General features: G+C 31.4%; 1 protein-coding gene and 1 pseudogene across 1 annotated transcript; both read right to left on the reverse strand.

The window, feature by feature from the left end:
* Window positions 1-2,700: 2,700 nt before the first annotated feature.
* LOC148308767 (uncharacterized) lies at window positions 2,701-3,227 on the reverse strand (annotated as a pseudogene).
* A 148-nt stretch (window positions 3,228-3,375) lies between these two features.
* On the reverse strand, window positions 3,376-19,455 carry LOC148308768 (uncharacterized). The gene is made up of 2 exons (XM_088261170.1): window positions 19,093-19,455; window positions 3,376-4,500 (listed from the first exon to the last, which is right to left on the reverse strand). The coding sequence occupies exon 2, from the start codon at window positions 4,214-4,216 to the stop codon at window positions 3,467-3,469; it is 750 nt and encodes a 249-aa protein (XP_088117296.1). The 5' UTR covers window positions 4,217-4,500; window positions 19,093-19,455; the 3' UTR covers window positions 3,376-3,466.
* Window positions 19,456-19,843: the final 388 nt, after the last annotated feature.

A 19,843-nucleotide genomic window follows, 5' to 3' on the forward strand; every position in this document is an offset into this window, starting at 1 on the left:
TTTTTAATAATTTTTTTATTGATTGGTTGGATCCTATTATTTATTCAAATATATTAAGTTATAAATACCACGATTTTGTTTAAGACCAATTTTGAGCTGATTTATGTAAACACGACTAGTTTTGAAAACTACTGATATTATCGCAAAGAGTCGTGTTTAGATTAAAAAATTCAAAAAGTGGTCTCATACAATTGTTTAATTGTGTTATTTAAATCTAATAATTCTCTCAAAGATATCAAAACCAATATTCCTGTTTAAATTGCATGCCGACTGGCTTACCCAAATATTTACAAAATTCAATTTTAGACACTGCTGAATTCCTCCTCGATTCCTCATCATTACTCAATTCCTCATCAAAATAAAAATATTTTTTGGAATGTCTGAATTTTTTAAAGTAAAAAAAATGACAATCTATCCGATTGATCAGAAATAAAGTAAAAAGATATACCCTGGTGCCAAGTAAAATATATTCATACAACTTGTTTACCACACTACAATTATTCATAGCCTAAACATATAAAAGCTTTTGGTTCTCATCACTAAATTGTATGTTAAATTCACATTTTCAGTAAACACAGCTAAGGATCGCTTATACGTAACAGATTTACAGGCAAAACGTTGGTGCTTTGTTTCACAACATTAAGTTTGGATCTAACACACATCTCAGACTTACAAAATTGTATGGTGAGGTGAATAACTTATAAGTTTGGTATCTAACATACGTCTCAAACTTACAAAATTGTATGGTGAGGTGAATAACTTATATGTTTGGTATCTAACATACATCTCAAACTTACAAAATTGTATGGTGAGTTGAATAACTTATATGTTTGGTGTCTAACATACATCTCAAACTTACAAAATTGTATGGTGAGCTGAATAACTTGTTTGGTATCTAACATACATCTCAAACTTACAAAATTGTATGGTGAGTTGAATAACTTATAAGTTATAAGTATGGTATACAACATACATCTCAAACATACAAAATTTTATGGTGAATTGAGTAACTTATAAGTTTGGTACCTTAAACACATCTCAAATTTACAAAATTGTATGGAGAGTTGAATAAATTATAAGTTAAGCACCTTATACACATCTCAGACTTACAAAATTGTATGTTGAGTTGAATTAATTATAAGTTTAGTATCTAACATACACCACAGAATTACAAAGTAATATGGTGAGTTGAATAACTTTTTAATTTATGAATTAAAAAAGAACAGAATTTTCTGATGAAATTTATCACTATAATGTCGTTTTTTTTCATTTGGGATGAAAATAATTTAGTACAACATTTACATAATATATCATGGCATCGATATCTATAAATATGAATTACATTATGCTCACAATACAACGTTTTCTTGTGATATAATCAATATTATTACATCTAAGCTTATAAAATATTAAGGGCAATTATTATGAATTACAATATATCCAATAACATATACAATAACATTGAATATATCGCTCACTCCTTTCAAGAACGTCAAAAATCAAAAAAACTTGATTTTTCAGGAGAACGTTTTTAAACTTTAAAAATATAATACAATGTAATAAAAATAAATATCAAGCCACTTATCGAACTTTTTACTGTACAACAGATCTTTTTAGGTAAAACCTGAATGTTTTTTTCTCCCTTTGAAAAATAACTTGTTTATTTGAAAAAATAATTAAACAATACCTTTTCTTCAAAATGCAAAAACAACACTTTCTGCCCTGTAGTGGGTAAATATTAAGTTAAAAATATGCCGCTTTTGCTGGGATATAGTACATTTTCCGAGCATTCCGAAAACATGCACAACTGAAAATTGACGATTTTTGATTTATGACGTTCTTGAAAGGAGTGAGCGATATCATTTCTTATATATTTTATTAAAATACACTATCCCTGTTCGCGGAAACCCATTTGTAGTAGGTTTATTTTTTTATGTGCAACTTATGAAAATATCTACATAATGGATTCAAAATATATGAAAAATAATCTTTTATTTGAATAAAATAATCTTAATTTCAATTCAATGAGTATTTTATCGATTTTTATTGATATTACCAGTGAAGAAATAACAAAATTGTAAAATAAATCAAAGTAATGTATGTTAATTTCAAAAATTGTTCTTATGAGAGGTGGAATATTTTAAATTAACGAGAAAGTAACCGAGAACATACAAAGTAGCGTTTGTTACTTTTAACAATTGTTCTTTTGAAAGCTGGAATATTTTGAAATAACGCGGAAGTAACTGAGAACATTACTCTTTATAATAATAATAGCAAAGACAATGAAACAAAACAACGTATGTTACTTTTAACTGAAAGCTGAAATATATAAAAATAATAAATAAGTAACGGAGAACATCACTCTTTATAATAATAATGGCAGATATAATCAAACAAAATAACACATGTTACTTTTATCAATAGTTCTTGTGAAAGCTGGAATATTTTAAAATAACGAGAAAGTAACCAAAAAATCACTGCTTATAATACAATAAAAGCAGAGATAATGAAACAAAATAACGTTTGTTACTTTTAATTGATCTTGTGAGAGCTGGAATATTTTAAAATAACAAGGAAGTAACGGAGAACATCATTTTTTGATGATAATAATATTAATAATAGCAGAGATAATGTACTGGAATATACAATAATTTCTCGAATGATTTACCAAATGTAAAAAATATATATCACTATACTTAGTTATACATCGTCCGAATCGGAGCGAATAGAATCGTAGTTAGAGTTTTTAGTTCTCAACATTCTAAGGAAAGAACCTACCGCGAATATCGTCCTGCGGTGGCGGTGGAAGATTCCCTGGTAGAGGGCGTCCCTCAGCGCCTTGCGGTCATCCGTGATGGTGTGTTGGGCACTTAGAATAATGTCGGACTGCGTGTTGATGGACTTCTGGTGGTGGAGGCTAGCCTGCTTCTTGTCCAGAGACTTCTGGTTCGGCAGGCTGATGGTAGACTCGATGGAGGAGTTCTTCGTCCGCCTGAGGTCTAAAGCCCTTTTTACAGTGGATTGGCACTCCGGAACCGATCTCTGAGTTGCTAGTTTGGATTTGTTAGCCGGCGCATCCGGGGAGAAACTCAACTCTACGGACTTCTGGCTGACGGCACTCGATCTGTTCAGAGTCCTGTCGGGGGCGCAGACTCGGGAGGCTTTGGCTTCATGGACTTGTCTTCGCTGGCGCCCATCATTTTTTGTTCAGATTGAATAGCTAGCATAATAACACCGACAGAAATTTGAAGTATAAACTAATCTTCACTACAAAACAGCACTGTCCGCTCTAAAAGAACTGCGGTACTGATCTGAAAATAGTGTTTACAAAACAGTGTCCAGATAGCAAACTGTTATCGCGAGAGAATGATATCACTTTTAACGTAGGGGAAAAACAATATTAAAGGCCGATGTTGTCATTTCTCAAGAGGAAAGAGAGAATATTCGTAAGATACCAGTTTCCATTTCACTCGGTTATCGGTGGTCTAGATTCTACACTGCACTTGATCGAAGGCACTGCCAGGTTGAAGGGAGCCGACAGGTCGGACTGTCGGTCCGAGTCCAGGGATGGTATCTCTCTGCACTCGCTGAGAGTTATCTTGGGGACGTCTCTGCCGATGTTCAGTTCGCGGAGAGACCGGTCTATCTCGGACACTCCCAAATGAACGTCCCGCTGATTGTTGAGGCGGCGGTGGAGTGTTCCCTCTTGCTGTGCTGTGCTCATACTAATCGAGGTTTCCTCTTCCTTGTCGCGTATATCTTCCAATTGGTTATCGATCGCGTCGTCGCACGAGTTGCTCAATGCGCTGTCATTTTTATTGCCGGCTGAAATTAAATCACTTAAATTGACGTTAAAGTTGTTTAAACATCCAGCGGGAGGGGCATGTTTATTAGAAGGCGGAGGGGCGTTCGATCCGCGCGAGACTCCACAAGCTGATTCGTCGTAGTATTCCGAGAGATCGTACAATTTTTCGTAGGGCTCGGGATGTTGGAGTTCGCGACGGGTGTCGAATTTTTCCGAACGTGATTTTTTGGCACTTCGAGATGATCTAAATTCGCGCGCGCGGTTTTCAGCTCTTTGGTCCACGGAAGACCGGAGACAGTCCAAATGGTTTTGGAAGAGGTAAGTGTAGGTTTTGGTGACGCTCCACACGGAGAAGGCCGAGTGCGGTCGGTCGAGCGAGAAGGCGGTGCTCAGCGGCGCATCGCTGCACATGTCAGGCAGGCGAGACGAGCTCTGCAAGCGCACGGCACTGCGCAATATCGCATTGGAACTGAGAATCCTTTTAAAGTCGGTCACTTTCCTGGCTTCTCGGATCTGAATCAATGTTTTGTTCTCAAGGTGGTGGGTGTTCACGTGACGGCGGGCGCCGGTGCAGATCTCCCGGTCACATATCGGGCTCTCGCGGGGTCCGGAGTGGCGCTGCGCCACAGGGGTCTCCGGGCTCTCAGGCGGCGGGGCCGACAGGTGGGTCGCACCGGGCTCCAGCAGCAAAGACCCTGGTAAACATTTAACGGGCAAATTAAACGACGGTCGTGGAACACCCGCTTTTCTCAACTGAATCTTCTTTTTAGGGACTACTTTAGTTTTTTTAACTATCTGATTTAGATTTACATCCGGAGTGTAAGTTTTTTGCCGAAAAACTTTTCCTTCTACGTAATTATTTCTATAAGGGCGCGCGCTTTCGCTTTTGTACTTAGGGGTAGATCTATCTAAAAGAGCTACATTTCTTCCGGTAACTGTGAGCGAAGAAAACATAGAAATTTAATAATTCTAGGCTACCGATTTCCGCACGAGAATCCGGTTAAAAGCGAAGAGGTTCCGCGCCGCGAGCGAGAGTACCACTCGCGAGAAAGGTTCGACGGAAACTGAAAATGGAATGAATGAAGAATGAAGGGTAGGAATTTTTCCGTTCGCCGTTTATGTCTGCTGTTTCTGTACATATAGCACGTACTATGCCTACCCCACATGGCCACCGTACCAAAAGTAGAGCGCTTAATTTGAGTACATCCCGAAGAGGAATCGATGGGGAATATCTAGAACGGAGTGGTATTCATCGGCGGTTGGTGCCGTTCCTAGACCCCTCAATTTACGAGCCACCATTCATTCAATTTCCATAAAGGAGGAAAACGACCTTTGATGTTTTCAAAACTGCGGTGCATGCTTTACGAGCGATGTAATGAATCGACACAAGACATAAACAATAAACAATTTCCCGAAGCAAAACATACTTTCCGACATTCTCGAAAAAAGAGTTTTTATTTTTAGTGAACTATATAATGCATGAGTATGTTATTTATAAACTAGCTCAGTCTAATTCTAATTAAATGTGTATGCGAGAAAATAGAAAGCACACATACTTATTTGTTTAATTTTACAATGCTTGTGCATAGGGTACTACGGTTTATATAAGCAGTGTAATCTTTTTAGTTAAATACACGAAAGAAAGGTGATCAGCCCTTTGATTCGAGTGCATAAAATAAATATGAAATTTTGACTCTCCTTAGAATCGAATATGTGTACAAGTGGAAAAAGCTTTATTGTTATATATATATAATATATATATATATATATATATATATATATATATATATATATATATATATATATATATATATATATATATATATATATATATATATATATATATATATATATATATATATATATATATATATATATATATATATATATATATATATATATATATATATATATATATATATATATATATATATATATATATATATATATATATACACACACACATAATATGTGAGAGGTGTTTATCTGGTGGGATGCGGATGAAGTAATTGAAGGAGCTCAGGGTTTATGATATAGAGGAGGAATGTATTCCGGAATAAAAAAGGAGTACAAACAGAATAGCAGCAATAGATAGGGTACTCCAGATTGCATACTCGTACGTGTTTCAAATAACTATTAAAAGATCAACCTTCAAAGGGCACCAAAAAAATCAAAGATATAAGATAATAATTCATATTTGAACATTGTGATTTTCAATTTAATAATTAAAATATAACTTCGTTTTAAAATCACTTTAAATATTTTATCAAGTCTTGAAAAAGAAGCGGTTAGCTTTGAAACCGGCAGACATTTTTATAAAGTTAAAATAAAAAAATAACATTTTGAGTGTGTCCAAATACTTGTTCACAAAATCTGGATTATCTCCAATTACAGGAGTCATTTTCATATTATTTTTTGACATCTCATCAAAGATGAAGAAGAATATGGAATATTGAGATATTGAATATTGAATAAGAAGAATATGGTCATCAGCCCCTAGAATATTGAATATTGAATATTGAATAAGAAGAATATGGTCATCAGCCCCTAGAATATTGAATATTGAATATTGAATATTGAATATTGAATAAGAAGAATATGGTCATCAGCCCCTAGAATATTGAATATTGAATAAGAAGAATATGGTCATCAGCCCCTAGAATATTGAATATTGAATATTGAATAAGAAGAATATGGTCATCAGCCCCTAGAATATTGAATATTGAATAAGAAGAATATGGTCATCAGCCCCTAGAATATTGAATATTGAATATTGAATAAGAAGAATATGGTCATAAGCCCCTAGAATATTGAATATTGAATAAGAAGAATATGGTCATCAGCCCCTAGAATATTGAATATTGAATATTGAATATTGAATAAGAAGAATATGGTCATCAGCCCCGTAAATGCCCAGACTTCCATATTCTTCTTCATCTTTGATGAGATGTCAAAAAATAATATAAAAAAATAATATAAAAAAAATATATGGTGATTTTAAAACAAATTTAAATTCAATTATTAATTAAAGATACAAGAGAGTTTGGCTAAACAGATTATATAGGCCAAAACAGGGTCGCTAGGTCAACTTTTTATGATTCTAAAACATCGTGAAAAGAAAATGACTTGCAAAATAATTCAAAGGAGTGTTTTCCTTCCCCGAAGATGCCTTTACTTTGTCGGAATTATGTAATTTCCACATGCGCAGACGTCTGATAAGAATCGAATGGGACGAAATTAGTTAAAAATGTCGGAGGTCGAAGGTTATCAGAGTTGACAGCGATGTTTATTCATGATATTGTCGAGGGGAGCCTCGTTAGAGCACGCACAGAATGTGGTCGGATGGTTATTGAATTTCAAAATAATTGAAAACACACAAACAAACCCGGCATTAAGGTCAACACACAAAATAGTGTCTCGAATAATATTATCACTAACTGTTAATAAAATCGATGAATTATTGTTTTAATTCATTCATAACTCATCAACCATTATTCATGAGACAACCACTTAGGTTTGTTTGAAATTCATATTTTGTTTTGACATCTCATCAAAGATGAAGAAGAATATGATAGTCTGGGCATTTACGGGGCTGACGACCGTAATAGGCTGGTTTAAGTGATCACTTTACAACACGTGTAACATTCACCAATTGTACCCATCATTGACAACCACACTACCCAAATTCTTGGAAGATCCATATATTATATATTAACAAATTTTCAAACGTTGTTCTTGAATCACTAGAACTTCACTACAGACATCTATTGGTAAAAAACAATGTGAAAACTAACTCCTGTAATTGGAGATTATTTAGATTTGTGAACATGTATTTGGAAACACTCAAAATGTTGTTTGAAATTGGTCAAATTCAAACAAAATCTTCAGTAGAAGAAATGCGTAGTAATTTTCGTAAAATCTTAAACTTAATAAAATCGATATTATTATTGTTTTCATGTATGTATTCATTATTCATTAACAATTCATTCATCATTCATTATTCATTAACCATTTATTTTAAGATTACCAGTAAGTTTTCTTAAAATTTGGACAAATTCAAGCAAAATCTTCAATAGAACAATTGGGTCGTTTTATGAAATCTTAAATTTAATAATATCGATGATTGTTTTCATTTATTAAATATTCATAAACTGTTTATTCATACATAAGTTAACAACAAAAAAACAAAATTTACGAAATCAAAATAATTAAAAACGCATAAATAAACCCAACGAATCACAAATTAATCACAAAGAGTATCTCGAAAATGATCGTTATATGTTGATAAAATCAAATTATTATTCAATTCTTCTAAAATTCATGAAAATTTTCGTCATCATGCATTTATCAGTAGATAACCACTTCGATGTCTTCGAAATCGATCAAATTTAAGTAGAATCTTTATCAAATGAAATGTGCAGTCGTTCTTGTTTGTTAAATTGGCCGCTAGAAGTATTATAAACAGAATATATCGTACAAAAAGTTATATAGGTTAATTTGAACTAATTATCAAACATTATTTATTATTTTAAAAAAACAACACAAAACAATTTGCATGATAAATTGTCGACAGGATTGAGGAAAAAAAGGTAAGTAGAAATGGTTTGGAAATGTGAATCGAATGAAGAAAGAAGAGGAAAACAAAATCATAAGGCGAATGTAGTAGGATATAGAAGCAGAGGAAGACCGGTGCGAACTTGGCATGATCAAGTATTTCAAATATTTAAAAGAAATCAGGTCAGGAATTGGAATAATCGGTGGATATCTATAAGGAGATCGGCTGTCCAAACTCAAAACACAGTAAGGGACATTTTTTTGTAGTACGTTTTTTTTTTGCATTTTTGGACTTAAGTACATTCTACTTTGTCCAAAAATGCAAAAAAAAAACGTAATACAAAAAAATGTCCCTTACTGTGTTTTAAGTTTGGACAGCCGAGATGCATAAATGCGGAAGAGGCAAAGATTGCGTTCAAAGACATTTGGTGGGGAGTTCTATTCTCTCTGCCTACCCCTGCGGAAAAGCGGCTTGATGGCTAGTTAGTTAGTTAGTTTAGATTTTATTTATTAGAGAGTTTAATGATCCAGGAATAAATCGATAATTTCTCTTGGTTTCACGCTGCTGTTTTTACTTTATACACACTTTCAGTTCCACAATATCTGTGTGTTTCATAATATCGCGAAGAAAGTCTGCAGAATAAGATAGTAAGATATTGGTATGACGTTCTATTTTCCCAAGGAAGGCGGCGTGATGACTAGTTGATTAAAAAAAATATAGTATTGATTGAAAAAATATGAATTTTTGATTAAAAATACGGTTTCGTTTTTCGTGTATAAATAAATGTTTCAAGTGAACTTTTAATTAAACAAAGTAATTAAACTTTGTAAGATTTCAGTACCTTGGCGATTCTTGGAAACAAATTCCAAATTGAAAAGTTAATAAAACCAAAACTCGTCGGATTCGAGATTTTATTTGTACATGGATATTTTATTAGATTTTAATCGAAAACATATTTATAATTTCGAATTTATTGTACAATAATGTGTTCTCACTGGGGTTTCTTGTGCCGAGGGCATATTAAACAATACTTAAAAAAGATACGTAGATTAGGAGAGAGGACATTTTAATATTTATTGTGAATAAAAAAATATTCAATTATTTTAATTTTTTATTTGTCGCGTTTATTTTTACATGGTATATAAATATGTTGGTATATATATGTTTATGTTTATAAATATATATATATATATATATATATATATATATATATATATATATATATATATATATATATATATATATATATATATATATATATATATATATATATATATATATATATATATATATATATATATATATATATATATATATATATATATATAATAATTAAAGAAAACACTTCGTTTTTTACCACTTGAGTTTAATTATAGACTACATGTTTCAGAAGCTAAACTTCCATCATTCAGGTCTGTATAATAACTAAAATATAAAATATAAAATTGTTCTATAAATAAGGATAGGGGGAAAGTAAGGGGAAGGGGTTAGTCAAGGAACGGAGTTTGAAAACAAAGGAAAAATTGAAAGCAATGGCGAAGAATTTTGAAACAATATATTATTTAATAAATTATTATTAGAATTCAGGTTTTTTTGTATTTTTTGCTGATTCCATTCATCCCATTTCACATAAAATGGCCAGTTTCCATTCATTATTAAATAGACTAATTAATATCCCCCTCAGTAACTCAAATTATAATCGTGAATTAAACACAATTAAACTAATAGCAAAAAACAACGGGTATAATTGCGCGCTAATAGATAAAATGTTAAAAAATAAAATTAAAAATAATTTTACCAAAAAATACATATATTCAGCACCTAATAATGATTCAATAAAAAATAAATCTTGGCGAAAAATTTTATATACGGGTTCAATAACTAAAAATATTTCGAAAATCTTACCCTCCCATATCCAACCTGCATATTATACAAATAATAATTTACATATAATCCTCGATAACTCAAAATCTAAAATTGATTTATTACAAAAAAGTGGTGTTTATGAAATTTCGTGTGGAGATTGTGATAGAAAATATATTGGCCAAACTGCGAGAAATTTAAAGATTAGAATCAAAGAACATCAAAGCGGTCTTGTTAGTAATTATTTTTCGGAATTTGCAAATCATATAATAGATACTAATCACTCATTTCACTCCCATAAATTAAAATTATTACACCTTGTTCCATATAAAGGCCAAATTATGAATTATCTTGAAAATTTAGAAATACAAAAAAACCTGAATTCTAATAATAATTTATTAAATAATATATTGTTTCAAAATTCTTCGCCATTGCTTTCAATTTTTCCTTTGTTTTCAAACTCCGTTCCTTGACTAACCCCTTCCCCTTACTTTCCCCCTATCCTTATTTATAGAACAATTTTATATTTTATATTTTAGTTATTATACAGACCTGAATGATGGAAGTTTAGCTTCTGAAACATGTAGTCTATAATTAAACTCAAGTGGTAAAAAACGAAGTGTTTTCTTTAATTATTGTAACATGTCTTACCACAAAGTTAATGCCGAAACAATAAATAAAATATATATATATATATATATATATATATATATATATATATATATATATATATATATATATATATATATATATATATATATATATATATATATATATATATATATATATATATATATATATATATATATATATATATATATATATATATATATATATATATATATATATATATATATATATATATATATATATATATATATATATATATATATATATATATATATATATATATATATATATATATATATATATATATATATATATATATATATATATATATATATATATATATATATATATTTACAATGAGGAAAAGCTCTTACTTACATGGTTTTGTTATGTAATAACTATGGATAATGGAAGCCAATTATACAGGAAAGTTGCATAATATTCAAAATTCCTTCGACCAAACATATTTCTGTGTATATATATTTAAAAAAAAAACATATTATTATTATTATTATTTTAAATAATAAAAGAGAAATATTTGAGTATTATTATTTACAAAAATACTTCAATTTCATACTATTTCTGTGAGCCACAGCGGCTTATTATTATTAATAGGTATCAAATTGTGATAGAGTGGGTTCCGAACCGAGAAACTCTGACTCAAGATTCCGCGACACTAACCACGGGACCACAACCTGACACTTGCAGTTCAATTTTTATTTTCATAAAACATGCTATTGGTGATTTGTGTGTGGTCGATTTCAGTTATATAAAGCACTATCTGCACAACTTAAGGAGATTTAAGATTTGAACAAAGTTTTTTTTAATTTTAATTTATTAAGATATAATAAATAAAAGAGGCTAACTAAAAAAAATAATTAATCATCACGCCGTTTCTTCACAGGGGTAAACAGTGAAGTTAGAACGCCACACCAATCTGTCTTTGCAAGGAATCTTAACCTATTCCACATTCGTGCCATTCAAAAAAGGCAAAACATTTAAATTCGAAAATCGCTTTCTTACTTTTCTTTGAAAAAATATCACATGTAAATAAATATACAGTATTACAGCGACATGAAAACTTACATTGTATGGTAAATTAATCAAATAAACGTCATAGAGTTGACGTTTATTTTGCGTACGCAGGAAAATGTAATAAATTCATTTTTTCAGAGTCGAAACTACTTTCGTTTTACGCTATTTTCAACGGATATAAATAAAGTACAGTAAAACTTCGATATGACGGTCCTTTTTTTCATATTATTTTTTGACATCTCATCAAAGATGAAGAAGAATATGGATATCTGGGCATTTACGGGGCTGACGACCGTCATCGACGAGGCTGGTTTAAGTGATCACTTTACACACGTGTAACATTCACCAATTCTACCCATTATTGACAACCACACTACTCAAATTCTTGGAAGTTCTATATATAATATATGAACCAATTTAGAAACCTTGTTCTTGAATCACTAGAACTTCACTAGAGACATCTATTGGTGAGATGTAAAGAAGCTTTTCATTAAGCAGAAACTCTTATATTAGTATGTGAAGTTCGAATCCTGGATTACAATAACACACATGAGAAACGCCAGAAAATACCATTTTCATTTTTATTATTTAAGCTTATAATTTGACCAGATAATTTATTCACAACATTTTGAGTGTGTCCAAATACTTGTTCACAAAATCTGGATTATCTCAAATTACAGGAGTTATTTTCAACTTGAAGATAACTCCTGTAATTGGAGATAATCCAGATTTTGTGAACAAGTATTTGGACACACTCAAAATGTTGTGGTACTGTTTTTAATGAACTTCGCATATAACGGAAAAAAATCCGGTCACTTGAAATAAAAATTTTAACGTCCTGTTAGTATGTATAATACATACTTAAATTCAAGTGGCGCCGCATGTAAACAAGTTTCAGTGGCCATGATAATCACGTCACACGTCTAGCACTAAAATTTGAGACATAATGCCGTCTTGTTCGTAGACTGCACCTAGCTGGAGCAACAACAACACTGTCAAAAATAAGTTATCAGTGGTAAGATCACATCTCGACGATCTAATGGCGTTTTTTATTTTTATTTATTTTATTTTATTAAAAAAAAAAATATTGGAAAACCAACAGCATATTTCGACAAAAACAACATTATATGATAAAATACAAAAAAAAACAATTCCAATTATAGGTTACCTAAGTAATCTAAAAATAAAACAATTTAAATAAGCTGTCATAAAAGTATAACTATTAGAACATTAAATGTTTTAAAACTATTAGAACATAAAAAGAAATTTTCTTTATCAACTGGTCAAATATACATCAACAATATTTCTTTTAAACGTATTAAAATAAACATTATTGATGTCTATTTCATTAAACATTTCATTTAATTTCTTTCGAACTCGATTTAAAAATGAATTTTGGTAGGACTTGGTGTGCATATATTGACTATTCGTCAGATAACGAAGTTTAATTTTATCATACGCATTATCATGATTTTAGAGAGTTGATTATAAAAAATTAAAAAAAAACAGCAAACTTCAAAAGCGCAATAAAAAATTCATTCCTTTTTAAATTTTTAAATTATTTTTTTTAACAATAATTGTTTATATTTATTTAAATCACAATTTTAAACTTATTTAATTTTTTTTTTTGCAGAGACCCACCAAGCCACCTTATGTGTCTTGTCGGTGGAGTTCCTTTTTAATACATTTTTAATTGTTTTTAACGATTTTAACCTAATTTGCACACAAAAAAGATACAAATCAGGATTGCCGAAAGCAAGCGCGTTGATATCAATTAGCGACGACACTTCACGACGAGTGTCCGAAGGCAATAAATGTAATTTTGTTTGTGTTTTGTATTGTTTCTTTATACCTACATACAGTGTTCATATTTTGTAGTTCTGTGATGTACCTATTTTAAACCTATTTTTATATAATGGACTTTATAAGTCCGTTATATCGAGGTTTTACTGTATAGTACATTGCCATGCTGCAGTGTAGATTTGGCAATTCTCTACATAATCCATTACTCCGGCAGTTATAATAAAAAAATTGTTTTAACAACCCGAAAAAAAAGATTTATGCATTTTAAATATACTGTTAGGGATGTACTCTCAAATATCGCTCTCCTTTCAACAACGTCATAAATAAATAAAAAAACTTGATTTTTCAGGAGATCGTTTTTAAAGTTTAAGAATATAATAAAGTGTAAAAAATAAATATCAAGCCACTAATTGAACTTTTTATTGTCCAACAGACCTTTTTAGGTAAAACCTGAATGTTTTCTTTCCATTTGAAAAATATAAAGTACATTTAAAAAAAATAATTAAACAATACATTTTCCTCAAAATGCAAAAACAGCTCTTTCTGCCCTGTAGCGGGTAAATAAATAAGTTTAAAATATTCCGCTTTTACTGGGATAAAGTACATTTTCTGGGCATTCCGAAAACATGCACAACTGAAAATTGATGATTTTTGATGTATGACGTTGTTGAAAGGAGTGAGCGATATGTAAAGTCTGTACGCGACCGGCTGCACGAGAGAGCACATTTTTAAGAACATACATTGAAATTTGGTGAATTAATATATTTTGTAATTTTTTTGAACTCTTTACATTTCAATTATTTTCTTCTCAAAACCATATATGTATATCAGAAGAATATGGAACTCTGGATACTAACAGGGTTACGACCCGTCTTAGGGTGGTTTAAGTGATCGTTTATGCGCGTGAACATTCACCATTCTACGCATGATTGAAAACCACATTGCTCATAATTTTGGAACTCATTTACAGTTCCAAGAATTTGAGATTTTACTAGAGTGGAAAAGGAAAATTTGAAAGGAAAAAAATGATATGTGAATTGATTCTATCAAAATAGGCTTTTTTATTCAACAAAGACCCTTATTTTACAATGTATGTAATATCTTTCCCGAATTTATTTACAAGGAGATTTATTTACGCCTGAAAACATGATTTTAAATTTTCATGAAGCGTATCAGTTTTATTATTCACAACATTTTGAGTGTTAATAAATCGTTGTTCACAAATCAAGGTTCCTTCACTAAGGATTTATTTATATTAACATCTTCACATAGATGAAGAAGAATATTAATAAGTCTGGATATGTACAGATCGATAAAGGACCATTGCATATGTACTATACAATCTCCAAACAATAATCCAATTTTCAATAATGGGCAGAATGGTGAACGCTATACAAGTAATCGGCTGAGATGCGAATGCTTAGATGGTCAGCTGAAGTGTCCCTAAGAGACAAAATAAAGAGTGCAAGTATTATATTTGTGGAAGCCTAGGTGTAACAGACATAAAAAGTAAAGTAGAGAAAAGGCAATTGAGATGGTGTGGGCACATATGACGAAGAGAACCTGAACATATTGTAAACCAGGCAAATGCCATGGATCTTTCTCGAAAGATATCTCGAGGAAGACCAAAGAATTAATGGATGCTGCTGAAAGATTACATGATTCAAAGGCATGGACTAGGTGACGTTGTATTAGATAAAAGGACCTACAATCTGAGGACGAGGAGAGCTGACCCCAATAGTCTACAAAGACGGGATGGAGACAGAAATAAGATGTTGAACGTTACACAAATGCATAAAGTGATCACTTAATGACTACTATCTTCAATGATTAAAGAAAACACTTCGTTTTTTACCACTCGAGTTTTATTATAGACTACATGTTTCAGAAGTTAAACTTCCATCATTCAGGTCTGTATAATAACTAAAATATAAAATATAACATTGTTCTATAAATAAGGAAAGGGGAAAGTAAGGGGAAGGGGTTAGTCAAGGGACGGAGTTTGAAAACAAAGGAAAAATGGAAAACAATGGTGAAGAATTAATTCTAATAATAATTTATTAAATAACATATTGTTTCAAAATTCTTCACCATTGCTTTCCATTTTTCCTTTGTTTTCAAACTCCGTCCCTTGACTAACCCCTTCCCCTTACTTTCCCCTCTCCTTATTTATAGAACAATTTTATATTTTAGTTATTATACAGACCTGAATGATGGAAGTTTAACTTCTGAAACATGTAGTCTATAATAAAACTCAAGTGGTAAAAAACGAAGTGTTTTCTTTAATCATTGTAACATGTCTTACCACAAAGTTAATGCCGAAACAATAAATAAAATACTACTATCTTCTTTCATATAAATAATAGATGTTTCTTGAATGTTTTTCGCAGATACTTTGTGGCACATTTCATAAACTTTATAAATTAAAACAACTTTGTTTTAACCACTTTTTTATTGGTATACTTTATCCAACCGGTTTCCATTTGTAGTTGTCATTTAAGGTTGCCGTATTCGCTACACAATGCACAATAAAAACAACATTTAGGAGTTTTTAAATCATATTTTTCAAATCATATTTTCATATGGTGTACGGAGTGCGTGGAAGTTTTAGGTGAGGGAAGGGCAATAAACTATGAGTATTTCAATGTTTTAGAATTTATTACATAAACCCTGATGGTGACAAGGTTCTTGTCGAAACCGGTTGGATAAAGTGTACCAATAAAAAAGTGGTTAAAACAAAGTTGTTTTATTTTATAAAATAGATAGATGATTCATGTCAAGTCGAGACACCTATAATATTAATTGAAGGAATTGGATAGCATCTCAAGGCTGCAATCGTTCAGCTAGAGTAATTATCCTGAAATTACAATTGAAATTAATTGAAGCAAATTGCCGAATTCATAAACGCCTCTTGCTCCTCCTTGAACTAAGCAAATGTGCGGATTAATTGGGGTACAGGCGATCAAAGGATAATTGCACAAGGACTAATCGGCTGTCCAAACTCAAAACACAGTAAGGGACATTTTTTGTAGTACGTTTTTTTTTGCATTTTTGGACTAAGTAGATTCTACAATACTTAGTCCAAAAATGCAAAAAAAACGTACTACAAAAAAATGTCCCTTACTGCATTTTAAGTTTGGACAGCCGTAATACTACAGATACCATCGGTAGAATGATATGATAATTCACTATTGCCTTTAATTTACAACACTTTAAGTGTGTCCAAATGCTTCACAAATGGATAATTTGGACACATTCGATATGTTGTGAATTTTAAGTTAATGTGGGTGTTGGTGACACATTGGTGACAACAACATAGCCGTATCGTGTGCATATTCGCATAGTCTGGCAAGCGTCTTCTAGATTAGTCTCCTAGAGACCAGTCACTTTATTATAGCTACCTTATTTATAATAAACCAAAAAGACAAAGTACTAGCGAGTTATTACTGATAGGATTTTTTTTATCAACATATATTGTATATAATGTCCGCCTCCGTAGTGTAATGGTCAGCATGCTCGCCTACCGTTCTGGAGGTCCCGGGTTCGATTCCCAGGGGGGTGTAATAAATACAAGTGATTTTTTTACTCTAATATTTATTCAATATTACACTGGACTGGTACCTGAAGTGGAGGGCTGATCACCTTTCCTTCATGTGTAATCGATCGAGATAACACTGCGTTTATATGAAGCAGTGCCCTATGCACCATTGGGGTGCGGTAAGGGATTTATATATATATAAATATATATATATATATATATATATATATATATATATATATATATATATATATATATATATATATATATATATATATATATATATATATATATATATATATATATATATATATATATATATATATATATATATATTGTTTACATTTATTTTAATCACAATTGTAAACATACATAAAAAAAATATTTTGCAAGGACCCACCAAGCCACCTTGTGTGTCTTGTCGGTGGAGTTCTTTTTGAATACATTTTTTATTGTTTTTAACCATTTTACCCTAACATACACACAAAAAAGAGATAAAAATTAAGAATAAAAACATTTTACAATTTTTATAGATTGAACCCATTCCTTTATTTTTTGCCTTTGTTCCATTTTTTATTTTGACCAGTTATTTCTACATTTTGGCATCTCATCAAAGATGAAGAAGAAAATGGAAGTCTGGGTATAAACAGAGCTTATGACCTGTCATAGACTGGTAAGTGATCATTTTACACACGTGCAGCATTCACCATTCTACAAATGATTGACAACCACACTATTCAAATTTCCTAGATACATTGATCAATCTCATGACACAGTCCATATGAGTTCACAACAGCCATCTATGTTAGATTGAGGAAAGCTTGTATTTAGAAGAGACCCTTTTATTTGTATGCAAGATTCGAACTCCGGATTATTTTTACAAACTGTCATAAATGTCATGGGTATGTAGGAGGAGATGCATGAATGTGGAAGAGGCGAAAAATGTTTGTAAAGACAGAGACAAGAAATGATAAGTGTGGAGTTCTATTCTCTCTACTTAGAATGGTGAACGTTACACAAATGTATAAAGTGATCACTTAAGTCAGCCAAATGCCAGGTCGTAAGCCCTGGGATGCTCAGACTTCCATCTTCTTTCATGTAAAGAGAAACGATAGATATTGACATGCATAGGGTGAATAATCCAGTGTCTGGATTAATAAATAATATTAATTTACAACATTTTGAGTGTGTCCAAATACTGGTTGACAAATCGATCACTCCTTTCAACAACGTCATAAATCAAAAATCGTCATTTTTCAGGAGATCGTTTTTAAAGTTTAAAAATATAATACAATGTATTAAGAAATAAATATCAAGCCACTTATTGAACTTTTTACTGTGCAACAGATCTTTTTAGGTAAAACCTGACTGTTTTTTCTCCATTTGAAAAATATATAGTAAATATAAAAAAAAAAATTAAGCAATATCTTTTCTTCAAAATGCAAAAACAACAGTTTCTCCCCTGTAGCGGGTAAATATTAAGTTAAAAATATGCCACTTTTGCTGGGATATATTTTAATACATTTTCTGGGCATTCCGAAAACATGCACAGCTAAAAATTAACGATTTTTGATATATGACGTTGTTGAAAGGATTGAGCGAAATCTTTAATCAGGAGTTATTTTTTACACATACTTAGCTACGAGTTTGATCAATATCTAGAAATTTAATTTTTTTTAGTGAGTTGTTGTCAATCTTGCGTAGAATTGGTGAATGTTACACTTGCGTAAAGTGATCACTTAACCAAGCCAATGACGATGCTCCTAAGCCTTGTAAATACCCAGACTTTCATCTTTTTCTAAATACATGTTGAGATGTCAAAAAATAATGATAATATTATTTAATAATGATAAAAAATAATACCTGAGATATATAGTCGAAGATTGCCTTTTTCGGTGTTCAGTTTCCATGTAAACAAAAATGGCGAATGTTTTTATTGAAAACCACGTGCGATTTAAAACATCTACTATTTACAACAACAAGAAAAACACTTTATAAATCACTAATGTAATAATTTATTAATATTCACAATGCGTAATAAAGAATGTTTGTTTACAAGAAAAACACTGATATATCTGACAGCTGACTAACAAATAACGTGTCGCAAATCAATATTTTGATTTCGATCACAACGGTTCACATCTGTCACTGTATTTGGAGCGAAATGTCATTATTAGAAATATCCGCACAACATAACCTCACTTTCCGCGGGCCGACATCGGACTGAAGTTCGGCACGGGAATTAGACGCATTTTATTCCGAATTGGCGAGAAATCTCGTGCGATCTTGGCGGGTCGCGTTCGGAAAGGCGAGTGTTGATAGTAACATTATGATGTATTTATGTCGGACTGGTCACATTCACGTAAAAATCAATACGCCGAGTGCGTGAAGCTCGGTACGGCGCCGTCTCGTGGGCAGGGCGCGCGGGAGGGGTCACGAACCGCTGCCTTCTCGCTCATTCACCAACCGACTAAAAAATACACATTTCAAAAATCATACACCTAAGTAACATCACTGCTAACTTAGAATCAATGAAAGGTATAAACACGTGCCTCTAGCGAGATAGCGAGTGTTTTGCCGAGAATTTTCACTCATGAATTTCACGAAATTATAG

Source organism: Brachycentrus maculatus, unplaced genomic scaffold, assembly GCF_059751285.1.
Source record: "Brachycentrus maculatus isolate JH-2025_06_01 unplaced genomic scaffold, ASM5975128v1 h1tg000149l, whole genome shotgun sequence".
Classification (NCBI taxonomy): Eukaryota; Metazoa; Arthropoda; class Insecta; order Trichoptera; family Brachycentridae; genus Brachycentrus; species Brachycentrus maculatus.

Bases quoted from the DNA above. Each gene is read 5' to 3' on its own strand.
- LOC148308768 (XM_088261170.1), bottom strand. From the start codon at position 4,216: ATGTGCAGCGATGCGCCGCTGAGCACCGCCTTCTCGCTCGACCGACCG.